This window comes from Pseudorca crassidens, chromosome 1 (genome assembly GCF_039906515.1).
Source record: "Pseudorca crassidens isolate mPseCra1 chromosome 1, mPseCra1.hap1, whole genome shotgun sequence".
Lineage (NCBI taxonomy): Eukaryota > Metazoa > Chordata > Mammalia > Artiodactyla > Delphinidae > Pseudorca > Pseudorca crassidens.
The window spans coordinates 112578757-112600672 of NC_090296.1; the positions used below are offsets into that span (position 1 = coordinate 112578757).

Here is a 21916-nt window from a genome sequence, read left to right on the forward strand (position 1 = left end):
AGAAATACAGATCAATGGAACAGGATAGAAAGCCCAGAGATAAACCCATGCACCTATGGTCAACTAATCTATGACAAAGGAGGCAAGGATATACAATGGAGAAAAGACAGTCTCTTCAATAAGCAGTGCTGGGAAAAATGGACAGCTATATGTAAAAGAATGAAATTAGAACACGCCCTAACACCATACACAAAAATAAACTCAAAATGGATTAGAGACCTAAATGTAAGACTGGACACTATAAAACTCTTAGAGTAAAACATAGGAAGAACACTCTTTGACACAAATCACAGCAAGATCTTTTTTGACCCACCTCCTAGAGTAATGGAAGTAAAAACAAAAATAAACAAATGGGACCTAATGAAACTTAAAAGCTTTTGCAAAGCAAAGGAAACTACAAACAAGATGAAAAGACAACCCTCAGAATGGGAGAAAATATTTGCAAACAAATCAACAGACACAGGTTTAATCTCCAAAATATATAAACAGCTCATGCAGCTCAATATTAAAAAAACAAACAACCCAATCCAAAAATGGGCAGAAGACCTAAACAGACATTTTTCCAAAGAAGACATACAGATGGAGAGGAAGCACATGAAAAGCTGCTCAATATTAGAGAAATGCAAATCAAAACTACAATGAGGGGCTTCCCTGGTGGCGCAGTGGTTGAGAGTCCGCCTGCCGATGCAGGGGACGTGGGTTCGTGCCCCGGTCCGGGAAGATCCCACATGCCGCGGAGCGGCTGGGCCCGTGAGCCATGGCCGATGAGCCTGTGCGTCCGGAGCCTGTGCTCCACAACGGGAGAGGCCACAACAGTGAGAGGCCAGCGTACGGCAAAAAAAAAAAAAAAACTACAATGAGGTATCACCTCACACCAGTTAGAATGGGCATCATCAGAAAATCTACAAACAACAAATGCTGGAGAGGGTGTGGAGAAAAGGTAACCCTCTTGCACTGTTGGTGGGACTGTAAATTGATACAGTACTATGGAGAACAGTATGGAGGTTCCTTAAAAAACTAAAAATAGAATTACCATATGACCCAGCAATCCCACTACTGGGCATATACCCAGAGAAAAACATAATTCAAAGAGACACATGCACTCCAATGTTTACTGTAGCACTATTTACAATAGCCAGGTCATGGAAGCAACCTAAATGCCCATCGACAGACGAATGGATAAAGAAGATGTGGTACATATATACAATGGAATATTACTCAGCCATAAAAAGGAATGAAATTGGGTCATTTGTAGAGACGTGGATGAATCTAGAGACTGTCATAGAGTGAAGTAAGTCAGAAAGATAAAAACAAATATCGTTTATTAATGTGTATATGTGGAACCTAGAAAAATGGTACAGATGAACTGGTTTGAAGGACAGAAATAGAAACACAGATGTAGAGAACAAACGTATGGACACCAACGGGGGAAAGTGGCGGGGGGAGGGGGAGGTGGTGGTATGAATTGGGAGACTGGGATTGACATATATACACTAATATGTATAAAGTAAATAACTAATAAGAACCTGCTGTATAAAAAATAAACAAAATTCAAAAATTCAAAAAAAAGGACAGGAGCTATCAAGCCACAATAAGACATGGAGGAACCTTAAATGCATATTACTAAGTAAAAGAAACCAATCTTTAACAAAGCTACAGGGACTTCCCTGGTGGCGCAGTGGTTAGGAATCCGCCTGCCAACGCAAGGGACACGGGTTCGATCCCTGGTCCAGAAAGATCCCACATGCCACAGAGCAACTAAGCCCGCGTGCCGCAACCACTGAAGCCCGAGCGCTGCAACAAGAGAAGCCAGTGCAATAAGAAGCCCGCGCGTCGCAACAAAGACCCAACGCAGCCAAAAACAAACAAACAAACAAAAAACCTACATACAGACTTCCCTGGTGGCACAGTGGTTAAGAATCTGCCTGTCAACGCAGGGGACATGGGTTCGAGGCCTGGTCCATGAAGATCCCACATGCCGCAGAGCAACTAACTAAGCCCGTGTGCCACAACTACTGAGCCTGTGCTCTAGAGCCTGCGAGCCACAGCTGCTAAACCCACGTGCCACAACTACTGAAGCCTGTGCCTGGAGCCCATGCTCTGCCACAAGAGAAGCCACTGCAATGAGAAGCCCACACACCACAACGAAGAGTAGTCCCCGCTCTCCGCAACTAGAGAAATGTGCAGCAATGAAAATCCAACACAGCCAAAAATTAATTAATTAATTATTTTTTAAAAAGCTACATACTATATGATTCCAATTGTATGAAATTTTGGAAAAGGCAAACTATAGAGACAGTAAAAAGGTCAGTGTTTGTCAGGAATTCTGGAGGAAAAAGAGGAGGGATGAATAGGTAAAATGGGATTTTTTTTCCGGTGGTAAAACTATTCTGTATGAAACTGTAATGGTGGGTACATGTTATTATACATTTGTTATAACCCACAGAACCGACCAACACAAAGCGTGAACCTAATGAAAACTATGGATAATAATAATGTATCAATATTGGTTCATTAATCGTAACTAACATAGCACACTAATGCAAGATGTTAATAATGGGGGAGGGACCTCCCTGGTGGCGCAGTGGTTAAGAATCCGCCTGCCAATGCAGGAGACACGGGTTCGAGCCCTGGTCCACAAGATCCCACATGCTGCAGAGCAACTAACCCATGTGCCACGACTACTGAGCCTGCGCTCTAGAGGCCGCGAGCCACAACTACTGAGCCCATATGCCACAGCTACTAAAGCCCACGCACTCTAGGGCCTGTGCTCCACAAGAAGAGAAGCCACTGCAGGGAGAAGCCTGCGCACCACAACGAAGAGTAGCCCCCACTGGCCACAACTACAGAAAGCCCACACACAGCAACGAAGACCCAACCCAGCCAAAAACAAATAAATAAATGTTTTTTAAAATGGGAGAAAATGGGGGGGGAACTGGTTGCGAATTAAGTGGGTATGAAGAGAGATAAAACTCTCTACCTGCTCAATTTTTTTGTAAATCTAAAACTGTTCAAAAAAATAGTCTTAATTTTTTTTAAAAAAGTTGGGCACCCACAATCTCAAAGAGTACCTATTGCTACTTTAAACTACAGAAATCCTAGCAAAGTTGAAAAAAAAAACTAATAAAATCAAATTTGAATAAGCATTTAAATAAATTTAAATGAAAAGAAATTAACTTTTTCTTTTTTTTTTGGCCACGCGGTGCGGTTTGCAGGATATTCCCCAACCAGAGATCAAACCCGGGCCGCCACAGTGAAAGCATGAAAGTGCCAAGTCCTAACCACTGGATTGCCAGGGAATTCCTGAAAAGAAATTAACTTTAATCTCCTTGCCTTTTTATTGGCTTGGTCATATCTCTGCTCACTAGCACATACATCAGAGAGTGACCTCTAGGAAAGAGAGAAGAAATCCAGCTGGGAAACTGCTTCACCACAGTTATGGTTAGCAATTTAGCCTGAAAAACTGAAATTTGGTAATCATCATGGACACTCAAGCGCGCGCACACACACACGCGCACACACACACACACAACTTAAAACATTTTCACATCATTCACTGATGCCAACAGACAATTTAAAGTGTATTTATAAATCTATCAAGATGGATGTAATGTGTGATACTCTCATTCAGAAGCCCAAAAGTCCCCAATGCCTCTTCTTCTAGTTTAAAGAATTAGAAAGTGAAAACTACAGAAACCAATGTGGTCCAATGCTGTTGTTTCTTAGAAAATTTATGTGACATTTTGATGGAGACACCAAACTGTAGCATTTTGATAGGCTTACCCAGCACCCAGAGGTGCTACACCAAGTTCTCTTTGACAGCCAGGGCAATGGCTACCTGTTCACTCAGCTTCTCTGGCCAAGACAAAATCCAAGAGAATTCCCCTTTCCCCAATATGTCTATGCCTCCATAATGATGGGTGAGCAATTAATGAAGAACAATTCCCATCCCTGACAGCCCAGCCCCTGCCATAACTACACTGCCTACTTGGAGCTTCTGGGTGAGGAACAGACTACAAGGGCAGTTTATCTGTTTTCCCACATCACCAGAACATTCCTATTGCAGACACAGCATGGCTCTCTTCTATCCAAAAGACTCTCTCTTCAGATAACTTCTGGGATATCATACCACTTTTACTTTATAGTTTTTCAAAGATGCCTGGGTCTTTCTGGTCCATGCTAAGTGCCCGACTACTGTAACTTGAACTAGACACATTCTTTTCCAGCTCAGTAAATCCAAAAGCTTGTGCTCAGGAGTATTAAAGATTCAAACTGAAAAGTGACAAGTATGTACCCTATGAACTGTATGGTATCACTTAGATGAAAACTATAGCAATTGGCATAAGGTAAGGCAAAACTCACTACTCAAAGAATAAGTTTAAGTGGATTCATCAGTAAATAAAAAAAAACAACAACAGAAACTTCTCTTCTGGTTGTAATATCAGAGGAAAAAAAGGATTTATTCTATATCTCCATAATCCATTTTTTTAGCAACTTCTACCAATAAGTGGACTGTGGTAAGCACTAATGACAAGAATGGTTTATTAAGCAAATGACGACAAAGATGTATGAAGCTATCTCATGTTCAGATAGTCTGAAATAACAATTACTTTTAACCAATGTCTGTGATCCTTCTGTGTAATTCAATATAAAATGCAAGTTCTTTTAGTAACAGGTTCACCGGTATAGCTGAAATTATATAACCTAAATCTACTGAGCGTTTTTATGTAAAAAAAAAAAAATCTGATAAATTCAAAGCCACAAAACATGAAGGGGTGAGGGAACAGGAATCTGAAGCAGATGGCATCTCTCTAATTTTTTTTCCCCGAGTCCATCTTGAACACAGTCCCAATAATGTCAAAATCCAATTTAGCTCTCTAAATAAGTAACCTACAAAACATAAAATGCTAATTCTGAAGTAAATTCATTCTTTTTTCTTTTTCTTCCCAGCTTCTCAAAGTTTCTATATTAGGCAGAAATGAGCAGAGACAAGTTAGATGTTCAATAGAGAAAAACTATCGTTCCACAAATTCTTAAGTTCTTTCATGAAAATCTACTTCCACTTATTTGAAGCCATTGAAGCAGTTTCTATCAAGATTGGTGGTAATAAAATCTGTCTGTGATATCAGCCTTTTTTTCTGGATACAATGATTATTTATCTTTATTAGAGAGCAAATCATAGTCCAAAAAGAAATAAGCTCTAAAATAGAAACAAGCTCTGGAAGAATACTCATTTGGTTTGAGGAAAGCACTGCCTGGTATTTTTTAAACATTTCCACAGTAACTCACTCCTGATTTGGCAGCACCAATAAAGTTAACTGTACTTTGTTCATTATATATTCTAGTATGGTATACAAACCTTCCCAATCTTTCCTAAAGTTTTCTGAGACCATCCAAGACACAGACATTAAAGGAAGGTTTAGTCATTTTTAGATTTCCTGACCAGCAAATTCCATAACTGACAATTGCAAAGATCTGTGGAATGGCCACATACTTTGTTTAAGTGGAAAAGGTCACTGAGAAAAGCATTATCTGTAACAGTCTCTATTATTGCCCACATTTTAAATATACCTTTTTCCAGCTAGTATCCTAACTCTTATACCAAAATGAATTATTTATTAAAGTGTTATGAGAAGATAGGGAAAAAAATGGGAACTTCTCATGGCTTTACCAAAGCAAGATAATATCATCTCAACTTTAAGATTCAAAAGATACTGAAAAATAATGATCCAGGAAAACGCAGTTAAATGCTTACATATACACTAAAGACTTTACAGTGTACAGAAAAGCCACTTAGAACGTTGAATAACCTTACAAAACATGTAGTAAAAACATAATTAGATACCTTATTAATAATCTTAAACACATTCATCCATTCAATTTGACCAATATTTATTTGGTGCCTATTATGTAGCTGCAGTGGTGGATAAAATTTAAAATAGTATTTCTACCTCAAGAAGCATGAAACATAGCTGGACAGTTTTATTTTATTTTTTATTTTTTTGCGGTAAGCGGGCCTCTCACTGTTGTGGCCTCTCCCGTTGTGGAGCACAGGCTCCGGACGCGCAGGCTCAGCGGCCATGACTCATGGGCCCAGCCACTCCGCAGCATGTGGGATCTTCCCGGACCGGGGCACGAACCCGTGTCCCCTGCATCGGCAGGCAGACTCCCAACCACTGCGCCACCAGGGAAGCCCTAAAGGAAGTTATTTGATTTTTATCTTTTGAGTATAAAGTACATTAAAAAATTAATAATTAAAAATTACTGGGAATTTCCTGGCTGTCCAGTAGTTAAGACTTGGCACTTTCACTGCGGAGGCCCGGGTTCGATCCCTGGTCAGGGAACTAAGATCCCTAAAGCCATGCAGTGTGGCCCCCCGCAAAAAAAAGAAAAAAAAATTACTAACTTCAAGTTACATCAAAAAGCAAACTACAAAAAAAAATAAAGCAAACTACATTAGCTGAAAATCTGGCATATAATAGATTACAAATAACTATATTGTTTTAAATCTACAAAACAAATGAATATAAAGACTTCAATGATGTGGGCTTCCCCCGTGGCGCAGTGGTTAGGAATCTGCCTGCCAATGCGGGGGACATGGGTTCGATCACTGTTCCGGGAAGATCCCACATGCTGTGGATCAACTAAGCCCGTGCACCACAACTAGTGAGCCCACGTGCCGCAACTACTGAAGCCCGCATGCCTGGAGCCCGTGCTCCACAAGAGAAGCCACCTCAATGAGAAGCCCACGCACGGCAACCTAGAGTAGCTCCCACTCGCTGCAACTAGAGAAAGCCTGCGCACAGCAACGAAGAGCCAATGCAGCCATAAATTAATTAATTAATTAAATTAATTTTTTTAAAAAGTGGGGCTTCCCTGGTGGCGCAGTGGTTGAGAGTCCGCCTGCCGATGCAGGGGACGCGGGTTCGTGCCCCACATGCCGCGGAGCGGCTGGGCCCGTGGGCCATGGCCGCTGGGCCTGCGTGTCCGGAGCTTGTGCTCCGCGGCGGGAGAGGCCACAGCAGTGAGAGGCCCACGTACCACAAAAAAAAAAAAAAAAAAAAAGTGATTAGCCTGGTACCTGACCAAAAAAAAAAAAAGACTTTATATTTCTGAGATATATTTCCATATTATCATCACAAATGATTTAAAGGCAGAAATTCATTCCATTTGCATTTATTTTATAGAATATTATACATATAAAAATTCTGTAAGTTTTGCTAATAGTTTAAATCTAATTAAGATGAGTCATGCTACTTGTGATTTTATTCTTAAAATTATAACTACTTTCTTCTATTTTATGCCCCAATTTTAATTCTCTCCAGACATGTGATGTTAATTAAGATTTATATACATTACTTTTTAAATTTTTTTCTTACCAATCCATACTACACACATCACAAATCTGAGAAAAACCTTTGAAACATTATTGGTCATTTCAGTTAATGCATATATTCTGCTTTATTTTTAAGAGTTTTAAGAAACTACTGATAACTGAATTTCATGCTAGTTATGATCAATTTCTAGAGGCTACTGAAAGTCCTGTTGTATATATATGTTTTGGAATATTATACAGTTCTGTTCCTATATCAAACCTCATTCCACAAAACTGGGCTACCCTGACTGCATAAGATTAAAATTATTAATAATTCATCTTTCAACTGGAAGGTGCTTCCATTTAAAGTGGACTGTTATTTAGATACATTACCCCCCTCTTACAATACTGATTAGAATTTTAACTCGTGTTACTTATGAAAAAACTGAATCTCTGGTAGGTTCCATGACTTGCCCAAGGCCAACAACTAGCCAGTGGCAGTCCGAGTTCAATCCCAGATTTACCTAACCTCAAAACCAATACTTCCACTTGACCACAATTATCTCCTTAAAAGATTATGAGGCAGGCTCAAAAGCAGGGAATCTTGTCTCTCTGAAGGTTCACGCAACTATTCTGAGACATTGATAACCACACAGTACCTACAATTCAGTCACTGATTGAAATATAAATGAAGAGGATCTGTGTGCTTCATTTAAACTAGGTCAAGCTCACTGGCAGGTAAGAAAGATGTTGGAAAAGGCTTGCCTCAACACGTCTTGCCTAGACCTCTGTATCTTTACGGTTCCCCCAGTCTATTTTCTAAAAACACGCATATCTACCAAAGAAGGCTATGCCAGACCAGCTTACAGTTTGCTGGTTTCCAGAACTGCACTTTTCTAAAAATAATTTAGACCAAACTTAATATTGAGCTGGGAGACTTGGTTGAATATGTCAATCTGGCACTTTCCGAACATTCGAAGTATCATTTGGGGCCACAAGCCCAGTTCCACCCTCTTTCTTTTACGCTGTGATGCCTACCCACTTGGGGAGGGGGCTACCGCCCCTGTGGGACACTGGGGCAAGAGAGCAGTTAAGGAAGAAGTGGGGGAAGCGCACGGAAGTTGGGAGGAGGGAGGTCTCCTTACCCACTCTTCTGCCCTAGCTCTGCCAAGGGCGGCTCCCCACGGTGCCCAGCCGACTCACAATCCCCGAAGCCGGGCTCTGTCCCAGAGGGGTGGGCAGAAAAAGCAGGCAATGGAAGTATGGGATTGCCCCATCCACCCCGCCGGGGTCCATGCTCTCCTTCTGGACCTAGAGGATGCTCCCTCTTTCAGAGCTAAACCTCCAGGTGGCAAACTCCCCGTCCACACCGCCCGAAGTCTTCTGCATCTGAGGGGGCGCCTCCTCCGCAACCTCGACACGGCCACCCGAAACTCTCCGCCAGCCGTCATCCCCAGCCCTTTCCTTCCACCCCCGCAACCCGCCAGGGGCACACACGCCGGCCTGCGCCCCACCCAGGATCTCCGCGCTCCCCTCCCCGAGCCGGAGAAGGGGCCCCCACCACCCCCCAGATACACACACACATCCTCAAGCTCCAGCCTCCCCGACCCCGTCGAAGCCGGAGAGAGTACCTGGCAGTGCTTCGGGGTACAGACGGGGCGGGCGCAGCTCCCTCCCGGAGGCGCCGAGCGCTTCTCTACCCACCCGCAGCTTTGGCTTCTCCCATTCCCAGGAACGGGAGGGAGGAGAGGCGCGGGAGGGGAGGGGGAAGACGAGGAGCCGAGGGGGTCGCAGAAGCCGAACCGGAACCTCTAGCGCTGGCCCCACCCTCGGCCCGGCGCAGAGCACCCTGGCGCTCCCTATAGGACAAACTTAAAGCAGGCAGTGAGAAATAGACACCACCACTTCCGGGTCATCCCCGCTACCGTCCCTCCTTAGCAACCGCGTGGGGTTGCTAAGCGGAAGTGCCTTCAAAGACAACCACCCCCATTACTTACGGGACTAACAGGAGGTAGCTGGGAGCGTGTACTCCTCTTTGGCAACACACTCTTAGCTTCTGCTCCTGGTCTTGGGCTGAGCACGGGCTTCGCTGCCAAAGTCACGAAGCCAATCCTGCTTTCCCCTTCACTTGTACTCCCCCCAGCCACTATTTACTCCTGTTCCCTCCCGCCTTGAATCCCGGGCGGACCTATTGGCTCCTGTTAAGGCTCTCTCAGGTCCCTCGTGGGAGTTACTTTCTGGCGGTTTAGCAAGCATCTCCCTCTTGTGGATTTTCAGTTGTGTTTCTACTGAGCTTTTAAAGTCTCCTCCAATGTTATGAAACCTTTTTCATGCACTTCGTTCTCCTGTGATAGCCCCTGAAACCGAATGGTGAGAAAGTTTTGTCTTCACCCATCTCTTTTGTAAGGATTGCACATGCTTGTGTATGATGTGGAAATAATTAATCCTTAAAAAACAATGAGAAAAGGCCAAAGGAAGCCGGTGATCAAGCTTGGGAAGGAGGAAGACATTTAATCCTCCACTCAGAATAAACTTTCAATCCTATACTGTGGACAAGACAAGTTAATAAGAGACCTAATTTATTCCTGTGTTGGGGTGATCTGAGCTTGAAAAATACTGGGAAAACCACTGCTCGGAGCAAAAGCCAGCAACATAATTAATCCTCTTTCTAGAAAAATGACCTATATTATTATGGCAGTTAAATATTCAGAGAAATGTAGTTAGGCATTCAGAGGAAAATGAGTAAAAATCTTGGCTTAACTTTCCTATCTTGAATAGGTCTGCTTAAAAGCAATAAAGCTTAATAGTAGCTCCTGAATTTGTTCTCTAGTCCATGGCAGTGAATGTCTTTGCAACTGCTGGCTATTGGTCATAATAATTTGGTCATGATAATTTTACTGGTCATGATAACCTCTTAGTCACCGATATTGGACTGTTGTCCACCTAGCTGGGGCAGAGGAAATGACTTTTGGTAACGTCAAAGAAATAGCAGGTCTGTTGGTTTCCTGTACATGTGACACAGCATTAAATTGATTCACCAAGAGAGTCAGTTCAGCAAAACCTTTAGGAAATCACTTCAGGTTCAAATGTCACTAGTAGATTGTTAAAGAAGTCTAAAACATTTCCACCCTTGCCATGGAAATGCATACATGTGGGAGTATACACACACAAAATTCAAATGGAATCTGAGCACATCCAGTCATTAATTGTTCTTTAAAAAAAACCTGGCTGTACTTGACAAGTGATAAATCTGTTACCATGACAAAACAGAGCTTGGTATTTCAATTGGCAACAAATTTAAATATTTAAAAATTTTGAATTAGAAAAGTAAATAAAATTATGAGCCCAATGAGCAACAACTTATCTAAAACTTTGCTGGGGCTTGCCTGGAGGCCAGTGGTTAAGAATCCACCTGCCAAGGAAGGGACACAGGTTCAAGCCCTGGTCCAGGAAGGTCCCACATGCCACAGAGCAACAAAGCCCATGCACCACAACTACTGAGCCTGTGCTCTAGAGCCTGCAAGCCACAACTACTGAGCCCGCATGCCACAACTACTGAAGCCCACGTGCCTAGAGCCCGTGCTCCACAACAAGAGAAGCCACTGCAGTGAGAAGCCCATGCACCGCAACGAGTAACCCCTGCTCGCAGCTACTAAAGAAAGCCCACGGGCAGCAACGAAGACCCAACACAGCCGAAAATAAATAAATAAATAAATTTATAAAAAATAAATAAAACTATGGTGGACTTAGATGTCTTTAAAAAATTAAAAACATGAATACAGTAAATCTTTTCTATAGAAAGAAATGTTTTATTGGGTACAAATAGTTAAGATCAAATGTGGTAGTTTAAGCCAATACAAAAATGCAAATTCCTATGCATCATTCATTTTTCCTGTTGTCTGAAGAAATGACTTATAATAGCACATAACAGCATTTATTTAGATCCTCTCTTCCTACAGTTTTTAAAAAATTATTACTGAGTCACTTTTGTATAGGTGTATGAATACCTGGCTTAACTCCTAAATGATCACGACGTGTATAATTCCATCACTTTTAATATACTCATTACTTGGAGACCTCTAAAGATGTATAGCACAGGTATATACATTTTATTGTACACTGAAAACATATACATTTTATTGTAAGTAAATCAACCTAAAATGTTGATAAATGTTTAAAAATTCAAATAAATAAATATAGCACAATCCACACCTAAAACTAGCTATGTGCGTTTAACTACGCTTTTAGGATTTTGTGAGCAGTATCACAGGAATCCATATTCTTTTTTTAAAATTATTACCCAAATCAACCTTTTATTTTATTTTTTTAATTTTATCTATTTATTTATTTTGGCCACACCACTCGACATGTGGGATCTTAGTTCCCCGACCAGGGATCAAACCAGCGCCCCCTGCCTTGGAAGTGTGAAGTCTTAACCACTGGACCGCTAGGGAAGTCCCCAGGAATCCATATTCTTTTTTTGTTTGTTTGTTCGTTTTTTGATTTTTTTAATTTATTTTTATTTTTGGCTGCATTGGGTCTTTGTTGCTGCGCACGGGCTTCCTCTAGTTGCAGCGAGAGGGGGCTGCTCTTCGTTGCGGTGTGTGGGCTTCTCATTGCGGTGGCTTCTCTTTGTTGCGAAGCACGGGCTCTCGGCACGCGGGCTTCAGTATTTGTGGCACTCGGGCTCCGTAGTTGCGGCTTGCGGGCTCTAGAGCATAGGCTCAGTAGTTGTGGCGCACGGGCTTAGTTGCTCCGCGGCATGTAGGATCCTCCCCGACCAGGGCTCAAACCCGAGTCCCCTGCATTGGCAGGCGGATTCTTTACCACTGGCCACCAGGGAAGTCCCCAATCAATATTCTTAATATGAACCATAATTAAGACAGTGCTCTCAAATCTACGGTAGATCTCAAATAGCCTTCAAGGTCAATATAGTACCTTCATCCTTCAAATCAATATAGGACCTCTAGCCTTTTTTCTCAATCTCTTGAAAGCTTTTTGTCATTTTTAAATTGTCCCTTGTAATCATTTAAGAAAGAATTAGGTTGTATAACGTTTATTTTTGGGAAACCCAATACTCTGTTAATAATTATTACTTAAAAATTCAAATATTCTTAGAGTTCCATTGGCATCTCCAAATACAAAAGACAAAACAGACAAACATAAAAGATACCAAAATCAATGAATACTTGGGATCAGTTAGAAGAAATATAGCCAGATTTACTTTTTATCTGCCTAAGCAATATACCACACACAAGGCATGGCCTCTTGTACAAGGGACTTAGAGAAACTCACTTAGGATACATGTGACATAAACAACATAATGTTTAGCCTTAGGAAGAGAAGGCTAAAGATGTAACAGCTATCTTTAAATAATTGAAGGTTGTTATGTGGAAGGAGTAACTTGTTCTATGTTATTTCAAGGACAGAACCAAGAAGAGGAGGAGGGGAGTTAAGAAAAAAATCAAATTTTTAACTTGTAGCACTTTCGATTGTCGTTGCCAGCTAATAAAATACTCCATCTAATGAAAAGCTATAGCTGGCTTGGGTTGAACAACTTCTAACACTCCTCCCAGTTTTGATTCAGTGACAATCTTTCCCACCTCCATAGGCTATCCTCAAAGGTAAAAGGAACCATTTTAACAATGTTGGTTGGACCAAGGTCCAGCTGAATCTTCAGTTTTTCCAAAAGTGAGTTAGCGTGAAGAATTCTAAGTACAGTGAGATTTATAAGCAGTGTATATATACATATGGGAAAAGTTCAGTTAGTTTAGGCTTTATTTTCTGCTTTTTAGAAAAATGACAAGTATTTGTCATCTCATAAATAACTCTGAGCACACTTTATAATTTTCACTATAGTATTATCTTCCTTTGTGAAACTATGTAAACACAAAATTCATATGATCCTCACAAATTCCATTAGCATTCAAAAATTCCATAAAAGTAGCTTTAATCATTGTTTGCTCCGGAATTGAACAGTAACATTAATTATTTGAATAATCCATTCAAAAAGGAAAATCAGATTAACTTTGTGAAGGGTACAAAATTAAAGCTTACTTTATATTTTTAATGTATAATTTATTTTTTGATTCAATTTCAATGTAAACGGGGAGTCTGTCCTTCTCTTATGTTTAGAAGAGGCTAAATTGACAATCTACATTTTAAAAAACCTTTGACAACGAAACAGATTACATGGGACCTCTGCCTAATAAAGTTAGGCATCACCAAGTATTATATATTTTGAAAGGATTGTATTTGAAAAGACTGTAGGTTCTTTAGGTCAAATTTTTGGGAAACAAGTACATACCAAAATTAGACTTCATTGGACACACCACCATAAAGTTTCTCTCTCCATCAATGAAAAATAGCAAATCAGGTTTCATACCCATCAAAAGCCTAATTGTCAAGGAAGCACTTAGGATGAAAACTCTGGTCTCAATTCAGTATCATTACGTTTAATATCCACCTCTAAAAGACAAAGCAAAAAATACAATCTACAGTCATAAGGACTTATTTTGGAAGTTGATAAAATCAGGTCAGTACAGTGATTTGCATTTGGAAGGAATAAAATAGAAATACCTAGTAGGATATAATCTTAGAAAGCACACATATGGATAGTATTGTGACAATGAGTATTCATTTATTAAAAACAAACTTCAGGAAAGCATTCCTGTTAAACATGGTTAGTTTTGATAACAGGTTGTCAGTGAGCAAAAAGCCTGATGAGGAAGCAAGAATATCAGTTATAAATACTATTATACCCACCTCTTCAATTATACCCCTGACTATCTTGAAAAATATAATAGTAGCTCTAAGGACTTTAGACATAGTTCTGGTCTTATGGCATGATTTGCCTTTCATATTTTATTGATTTCCAACTTGAAAAGTATAGGCCCAAAGAGTAAGATTTTATGACACTAAGCCAATTGCATATTCTAGGAAAATTCCTCTCTTTTAATGTAGTCTATGGAATTTTCCTGCCCAATTCTATGCGAGTATTTTATCTTTTTGTTGTTGTTTTTAGAAGCTTCATCAACCCTTTAAATCCTTAAGACAAAACTGCCCTTAAATTTTTCTAAGAAGAAGGTAGACGGCCATCCAAATTTTTTCAACATTCCATTTTTGGCCCCCTTTCTTAAAAAGGGTATGGGTTCAGTTTAATTAATACTGAATTTTTTAATGTGCAAAAATCTACCTCTGCTTTTTAAAGCAAATAAAAGGAACAAAAATATGGCATCACTCCAATAATCAAATGCCAATAAAAATGGCAACAGTACAAAAGTCTAAGCAAATCTCAAAAACAGCAGATTCATAAGTAGAACACCATGCAATAATTTTAGCAAGAAAAAGCTTAACAGGTAAAAGAAACCGAATACTGCATTATACTGAATACTAAGTTAAGTAACCATAATTAATCTTATAAACTTTCCAATATCATAACTACTTGCTTTTGAATAACTAAATGTAAGCCTCATTTTTTAAATTAAATGCTTATTCAACAAAGCTAATTGGAACAAATATATTTATGCAAATTTACATCCTAGAATACCAGAGTAAACAGGAGACATCAGTCAAGGGTGAATAAGTAATTTCTATTCTTTTTCATCATCTGTATGATCAGGTGGCAAAGGACATGACCTGTGGAAAGAAGAGAGAACTTCGATAGTCACCTGAGTCAAATGTTTAAAAAACAGAACATAAGTAGTTTTTAAAAACTTATGTAAATCAGGAACATTAACAGTGCAGTGTGTCTTGTCAACTGACCAGAAATGGGAGAAAATTAAACTCCATTAATTGACAAACTCCTACATGTTCCAAATACTAGAGTGACAAAATTTTTAATAATCTATTTTGCCTGTTAATTTGCCAAATCACTTTCCCCTTTAGGATATGTTGCCATGTTTATTAAAGACGGAATCTCTATTTCTATAGCATCTTCTTTCAATATGTTAAGTGGATTGATGAAGAGTACAATCCTTCAGCAAGAACTCTGAGATTATGAAAAGCAAAAGAATTTAACCAATCCACTTGAGCAGAGAAAACAGCAAGTTGACATATTTGACTGTATACCCTTTGGAACTATATGAATGTATTATCTAATTAGAAAAACCCCAAAATTGTCTTAAGTTGGCATATGGTAATCACAGCTTTTGAAAAATAATTTATATTATCCCAAAGCCATTTTGTACTCATTATACTTTTTTAAAAATACATTTATTTATTTATTTTTGGCTGGGTTGGGTCTTCCTTGCGGCACGTGGGTGTCTCATTAAGGTGGCCTTTCTTTGTTGCAAAGCACAGGCTTTAGGTGCGCCAGCTTCAGTAGTTGAAGCACATGGGCTCAGTAGTTGTGGCTCGAGGGCTCTAGAGCACAGGCTCAGTAGTTGTGGCACACGGGCTTAGTTGCTCCGTGGCATGTGGGATCTTCCCAGACCAGGGCTCAAACCCATGTCCCCTGCATTGGCAGGCGGATTCTTAAACACTGCACCACCAGGGAAGTCCCTCATTATACTTTTTATAGAGAAAATGTCAATTAAAAACTTAATCATAATTTTTTAGAACTGATAAAGATTTGTGAGATCTATTTTAAAATGGTTTTCAAATTAGATCCAGTGAGCCTGAATGGTCATAGGGCAAGTGAGTGAAGGAAGCTAAAACAAGGATATTCTGACTTGGAATAAGATTACCATTGACTCACCTACTCTTATATTACGAAGAAGTCTTCATTGTACTTTCCTGGAAATTAAATCAAGTTAACAAATGAACACTATCATAACCCAAAATTCTATTTTTTCAAGGACCTGATTTAATTTACTTTAGGTATCATAGTTCTGTTCAAGGTTTTAAGAAGACAGTTTTTCTTGATTCTGATTCTCCCCCATGCATCTGCCTCTGTGAGAATAAAGCCATAGGAGTAGCCATATTCCAGATTAAGAATTAGGGAGACAGAAGTCCTTCTGATATACTGGTAGTTTTCGACCAGTATTTACGACCAATAGTAAATCTATTGAAAGAGCTCCTATCAAAAGGAAAAAAAATTTTCTATTTCTTTAACATGTCAGTATGAGATAGATGTTCACTAACCTATCGTGGTAATCATTTCATGATGTACGTAAGTCAAATCATTACACCTTGAACTCATATAGTACTGTATGTCAATTATGTCTCAATAAAACTGTGAGAAAAAAAAGTCAATCTATTGATTTATTATAAATAAAGGGATAACTACAACTCTCTTAAACAAAAACAAATCTAAGACAGAGGCCTAAAGTAATAATATAAACCTCTATTACCTAGTTTTATGTCACAGATTTTATTATACTATGGATCAAAGTGCTTTATGAGACTATATGTGTAATCTTTTCCATATGATAGGAAGCCTGTAATATAGGTTTTATTGCTGTCATGATCAATGGTATAGCCATATTTGGCTATATTACCAAATATTTTCTTTCATCAATGGAAGTCATAAATAATTCAAGAGGATTGTCATATATTCTAGAGCTAATATTGACTATTAGCTTGTTCACATTAGAATGAGAAAGAACAAGGAAGAATGGTGCCAGTAAGTGAGAAGGAACTAAAGGAGACTTACAGGATCATGAAAACAAGTCTATTAAAAAACTCTACCCAAAAATGTATCCCCTTCCTTGTTGATTTTATTGAAACAGAAATGATAATAGTGATGTAGCAACAAAGTATAAAATTTAGTTACTGCTCCAGAATTTGACACTCCTTTTAAATATCTCATAACAATTTACTAAATGACCTTGAACAGTATTAAGTCTTAAAATTTTATATGCATAAACATCATTTTATACGTCAAATACTTTGTTTTAACTGCTCATTAACCATTTATTTTTATTTAGTTGTGTTCAATGCAAATCAATTCCAAACAATGTACAATCCAAAACAGGTGTACAGTGTTCAGATATGAAGCAAGAGGTGTTCATTCACACGCACAGATCTCACATAACCTGAGATCAGTTGGATCTAGTTGTTCCTGTGTAGACTTCTAAAGATGGCAAATACTGGCTTAAACCTTATTAAGAGTACTATGGCCATATTGGATACTTAACATCTAAGCATCATTGTGTGAACCTGTGAACCAAAGATTTCACAGAGTTTCTATTTCTAAAAAGGTTTCTGTACATCAAGGCAGTTGTAAAGTTTTATTTTCCAGGATCAAGTCCACTTAGGCTTAGAACCATCTAAAAATAATGACTGATGTAGAAAGTGCTCCACGTGTAGCTATTCCTATTCATTAAGTTTTATATTTATATATATATGTTTACGGAAAGGGCACAAAAGAGTTATGAATTCAATGCAGGAAAGTTTCCAGTCTTCACTTCCCAAATACCTAATATACATTATTTTTGCTGCCTTTATATATTTGCCTCTTAATTTCAAGATTTGTCAAATATGCCTTCCAAACAGATCAATTTTTTAAGTTGTAAAAGTTATTCAATATATGCAGAAATAAAAAGCAATATTTTAAGACTGGTTGAAGTCAATGCACTTCTAATCTTTGGAATCAAGTTAAACGATCCAACTTAGCTAAATAAATCTGGATGGGAATGTGTGATAGGAAATACCTGTTATTTGACTTTTAAGTGCATTTGCTGGGATTACTTATGCTTGGATTTGTAGTAGATTCCAATCCATCATTGCCCTGGAACGTGTCAGTTACTGCAGAAAGTCAAATGCAATGTCAAATCCAAAGCCCCAGAGAAAAGAGTTAAGTTCCCAAGAGAACAGTGCAAACAGTGTAAAACCTGATGGAGAGTATATCAGCATTAAACCAGGACTGCTGAAACAATACACAGAGGATTTGCGGTAATACCTGGTGGTTCCTTCCAGTGTACATCATAAATAGAATCACTGAAGCTTTTTATATTACCTAATCATTTTACCGCCTTCTAGATTTCGTGAAAAAAATGGAAACTGAATCTCCATTCCATAGCTCATCCTTTTTCTCTAGATGAAGATGAAATTATTCTTATTTGCAAGGTACAGTTTGAAGTATCCATATTTCTTAAGTTATACTTAATCACATCATTAATTCTCGATGTTGTCTCTTTCCAGTCTTGTACATGAAACTCCAGCAGATTTAATATTGGCTTTCATTATCTGGTCAAATCCTTCAGATGCTCTTTAAACTAGTCCAATTTGGGAGTCTCAACATTCTCTGTGTTAATAAAACAAGGGATGGAATTAGTAGACTTGATGAAGACCTGTTTATTTTCCTTGCCACACTGGACTTCTAGATGGCGTACTGATTGGGCTTTAGAACATAGGTTGGTAAACTGTAGAAGTTTCTTGGCCAAGTCTCTTAACGGTAGAGATGTAGAAGGGCAAGCAAGACCACAAGGAGACTAGCTGTTGACTGCAAAGCACAGCTGACCGTTGTGGTTTCGAACGGAGGACCTTCCGTGTCGGTTAAAGGAACGAATGAATAAATCTGCTTGAGTAGGAGCGGCACCAGAAGCAGCAGCCCCAATCTGAGCCTGGCCACCATCCCCTTGCCCATGGTGATCACTCCGCCTTGGGCAAGGCTCGCTGCTTGGTGCCGTGGAGGAGGATCACAGGCTACTGGCTGGTGCAGGGGAGGTATCTAGCAGGGTCTTAAATCTAGCCAGAGGCTTCATAATGGCGGTGACGTGGCACCACCAGCGCTCACCACTCCCAATCTCCAGTCAAATAATTTGTTTTTGAAACAAAAATTTCAAAATTCTTTAAAGAGTCTGGACACTATTACTTATAAATCTATTTAAAAAGCAGGTTTCCATTGCTTTTTTCCCCCCAATGGTATTATTTTTTTTCCTGATTCTTAAAATATTTGTTGTTGAAACTTGGTAGCACCGAGTATAAGAGGTTTTTACCCAGATATATCACTATTGATATTTGGTATATTTTGTACAGAGATTTGGTATATTTAGATACATATCTTTTACACAATAATTGTACTTTTGTACCAGAATTTTTGCTTAACACTTATCATGAGCATTTTCCTGACATTAAAAGCTTGAAAGCATGATCTAATTATCTTCTTAAAAAGTTTACACAATGAACTCTGCATGTTCGCAGCTTTATCCCCACCTTGTTTTGTTTTGAAGTTTTCTTATGTATTTACAGAGAAGTTGTAAAGAAAATACACCACGGTGTTAGTTTTGGTTGTTTCTAAGTGATGGGGATTTCTATATTTTCCAACTTTTCTACATTGGGTATATATTTCCTGTGGAGGCTGAACTAATAGTTTTAGAAAGGTGAGGTTAATGGAATTCAAGCTAGATAAACCAACATAGAAATTGCTTTTTGAAAAAAGACTATAGAAAACAGACAGAAAAAATTAAAGAATAAAGACCAGAAGTTCATGATTAATAATGTAACACTTATCATCTGAATGGGAACTGATCCTCTTTGAGTGACTGAAATGAGTAAAAATAATACCTTTCTTTGATGTTTGAAATTTGGGAGTGACTTATAATAAAAGGTTAGCACAGTTTAAAAAACCTCTGGTTTGTATTTTCTTATCTGCTCAAACAGAAATTTTAAAGTTACTCAATATTCTGTTGTCTTTTATTTTCAAGAATATAAGTATTCCAGAATATAAAAACTTACTTTCTCTTTGCTTTTCCCAAGCCACTGCTTCCTGCCTCCTCAGGAATCCTATTCTCCTTTTCTGAATCTTTAGGGGACAGCCTGAAGAATTCTCCGATTCCTTTTTGCCACTTGGGAGTTGGGCGCACACAAACTGGATTCCCTCCTGCATACTTATTTTCAGCTATAAAATATAAACAGATAGAACTAAATAAAAATTAAGAATACAATCACTATTCCTTAAAGGGAAAGTTAATTCTTTAACATCAAATCTAAAGGGTATTAAATGGTGTTACATCCATCTTTAAATTTTTAAATGTGACATGATAAAGGTGTATTCAGTTATAATATAATGTATAACACTTTATTACACTTATCCTTTAGCCTAGAAAAATAGCATTAACAAGATGTTTACAACTAGAAAATATTTTTCATATTTTGTCCACAAGCTGAGCTATTCAGTTAGTCTTATGTACTGTCATACTAAAGTTTGACACACTTTTTCCTGTATGTTCTTAACTACAGCTTGTGGAATTAATCTTCCAAACTGTTCAACTTCCTCCTAAAAGGAATGAGACAGCAGATGGCATGGTATTTTCTCAACTTGTCGCACAGAAGGAACGATGTGAAACTATTTCCCTGGCCCGGTTTTCCCTTTTAATGTCCCAAAAGCGGTAACAGGAGCTGCAAAGTTGTAAAACACACACACCGACACCAAACTAAAATAAAAGGAAAGAAAGGAGAGAGGGAGAAAGGGAAGGAAGGACAAAGAAAAATATGTAGAAATGAAAACAAAAACGTGAATAGCACTGTCAACTATAGTCCCGATTCTTAATCTAGTAAAGAGGTACTTAAATAGCCTCTTACAAGAAAAAGCCCAGTTGTCAATACTAAGAAAAATAACAACGCTAAAGTAGAAAAGAAAAACGAGTTTGAAGAGAAACTGTGTCCATCCCTAACCCGAGACTTGAAATTCTTCACAATGCGACCCACTCCGCCCCGCACCCCTACCCCATCCCGCCAAGAGACAGGCCCGCTCATTAGAGCAAAAGGCAAGGAAGAAATTCGGGGGTGAGGATCTCAGGAAAAGAAATTCCACGGTGGGGCAGGGGGCTCGCAGGTCAGGAGAACTGTGGTGCCAGGCCTGATCTCCTTTTGAGAAGGTTTCTCCAGGATCTTGCAGGGGCGCTTTTTACCTTTCCTTGACGAAAGCGGCGTGGAATTAGCGGCGGAGGTGGAGGAACCAAGCACCTTCCTGGGGGCTCGAGAAGCCACCACTGCGGAGAGAGGCAAAGAAGGACATTCAGAAGGGGTCACGAAGAGTCTCAGAGCCACGTTCTCACCACCTTCTCCGACCCAGCCTATTGGAGAGGAGAGGCCCGCGATCCAGAACAGCAGATAACCCTCCCCTGTCCCCGCCGCGTCTTCCTCCTCGTTAAAGGGATCGGGCTGCTGCTTCCTGACGGGCTGGACCAGTTTGGCGGCCAGGGTTGTGGGCAGGTCCGGCTTCTCCCGCCCGCGGCGGAGCTGCCCAGGGAACCACCTGCCCTCCACTACCATGCTCGCCTGCCTCACCTTTTCTGTACGTGCCAGCGACACTGCCTGCTTTAGTCCGCACCATGTTCAAACACGAGATGAGAACAACGAACTGACTCCCCAGCCGAAGATGTTTCACGGGACAAGGCCCCGAAAACGAATCTCCCGCCACAGTTTATATTGGTCCCTTTCCCGCGCGCTCCACTGACTCTCCCAGGCCTCCGCTCCCATTGGTTCCGCGCCTTTCAGGTGCAACCAATCGCCAGTGTCCAGTGGTGACCGCGGCGGGGTTGGGCGCAGTGCTGATTCGTCCATCAACTTGCAGAAGCTTGTGATTCGTACCCGCCTGAGGTGGGCGGTGCCAGGGCGCTTTCCTGGGGTGCCCCATGTGTGGGTGCCAAGAACTAGGTAAAGGGGCCTGCTTAGAAAAGAAAACCCAGGAAAGACAGCGAATTCCAACATTTC

The 21916-nt window shown here is 39.7% G+C and overlaps 2 protein-coding genes across 11 annotated transcripts in view; both read right to left on the reverse strand.

Annotated features, from left to right (window-relative positions):
- The window catches only part of CSNK1G1 (casein kinase 1 gamma 1), a 146305-nt gene extending 137163 nt beyond the window's left edge, over positions 1-9142 (reverse strand). For 5 of the 8 annotated variants that reach the window (XM_067749991.1, XM_067749969.1, XM_067749980.1 and 2 more), the window contains exon 1: positions 8947-9083. The gene's annotated coding sequence lies outside the window, so the exon portion shown is untranslated. Of the gene's footprint in view, positions 1-8460; positions 8792-8946 lie in introns of those variants that run through there. The other 3 variants (XM_067750046.1, XM_067749950.1, XM_067749960.1) reach the window with 3 other exon arrangements.
- A 4608-nt stretch (positions 9143-13750) lies between these two features.
- PCLAF (PCNA clamp associated factor) lies at positions 13751-21654 on the reverse strand. 3 transcript variants are annotated; one of them, XR_010946166.1, is made up of 5 exons: positions 21491-21654; positions 21112-21192; positions 19937-20099; positions 17911-18004; positions 13751-14953 (listed from the first exon to the last, which is right to left on the reverse strand). XR_010946166.1 is itself a non-coding variant. In XM_067750127.1 (4 exons), exons 1-4 carry the CDS (start codon positions 21534-21536, stop codon positions 14908-14910), a joined length of 336 nt encoding a protein of 111 aa, XP_067606228.1. In that variant the 5' UTR covers positions 21537-21652; the 3' UTR covers positions 13751-14907. The 3 variants fall into 3 exon arrangements, 1 of the variants encoding a protein (XP_067606228.1); XR_010946165.1 differs by lacking the exon at positions 17911-18004 and adding an exon at positions 18216-18503; XM_067750127.1 differs by lacking the exon at positions 17911-18004 and having other exon boundaries at positions 21491-21652.
- Between the last annotated feature and the right edge of the window lie 262 nt (positions 21655-21916).

Excerpts from the sequence above, each read along its gene's own strand:
- PCLAF (XM_067750127.1), bottom strand. The coding sequence starts at position 21,536 with ATGGTGCGGACTAAAGCAGGCAGTGTCGCTGGCACGTACAGAAAAG. Across the intron at positions 21,193-21,490 it reads CGCTGGCACGTACAGAAAAG|TGGTGGCTTCTCGAGCCCCC; the intron begins GTGAGGCAGGCG and ends CTCTCTCCGCAG. Across the intron at positions 20,100-21,111 it reads GCCGCTTTCGTCAAGGAAAG|CTGAAAATAAGTATGCAGGA; the intron begins GTAAAAAGCGCC and ends TATATTTTATAG.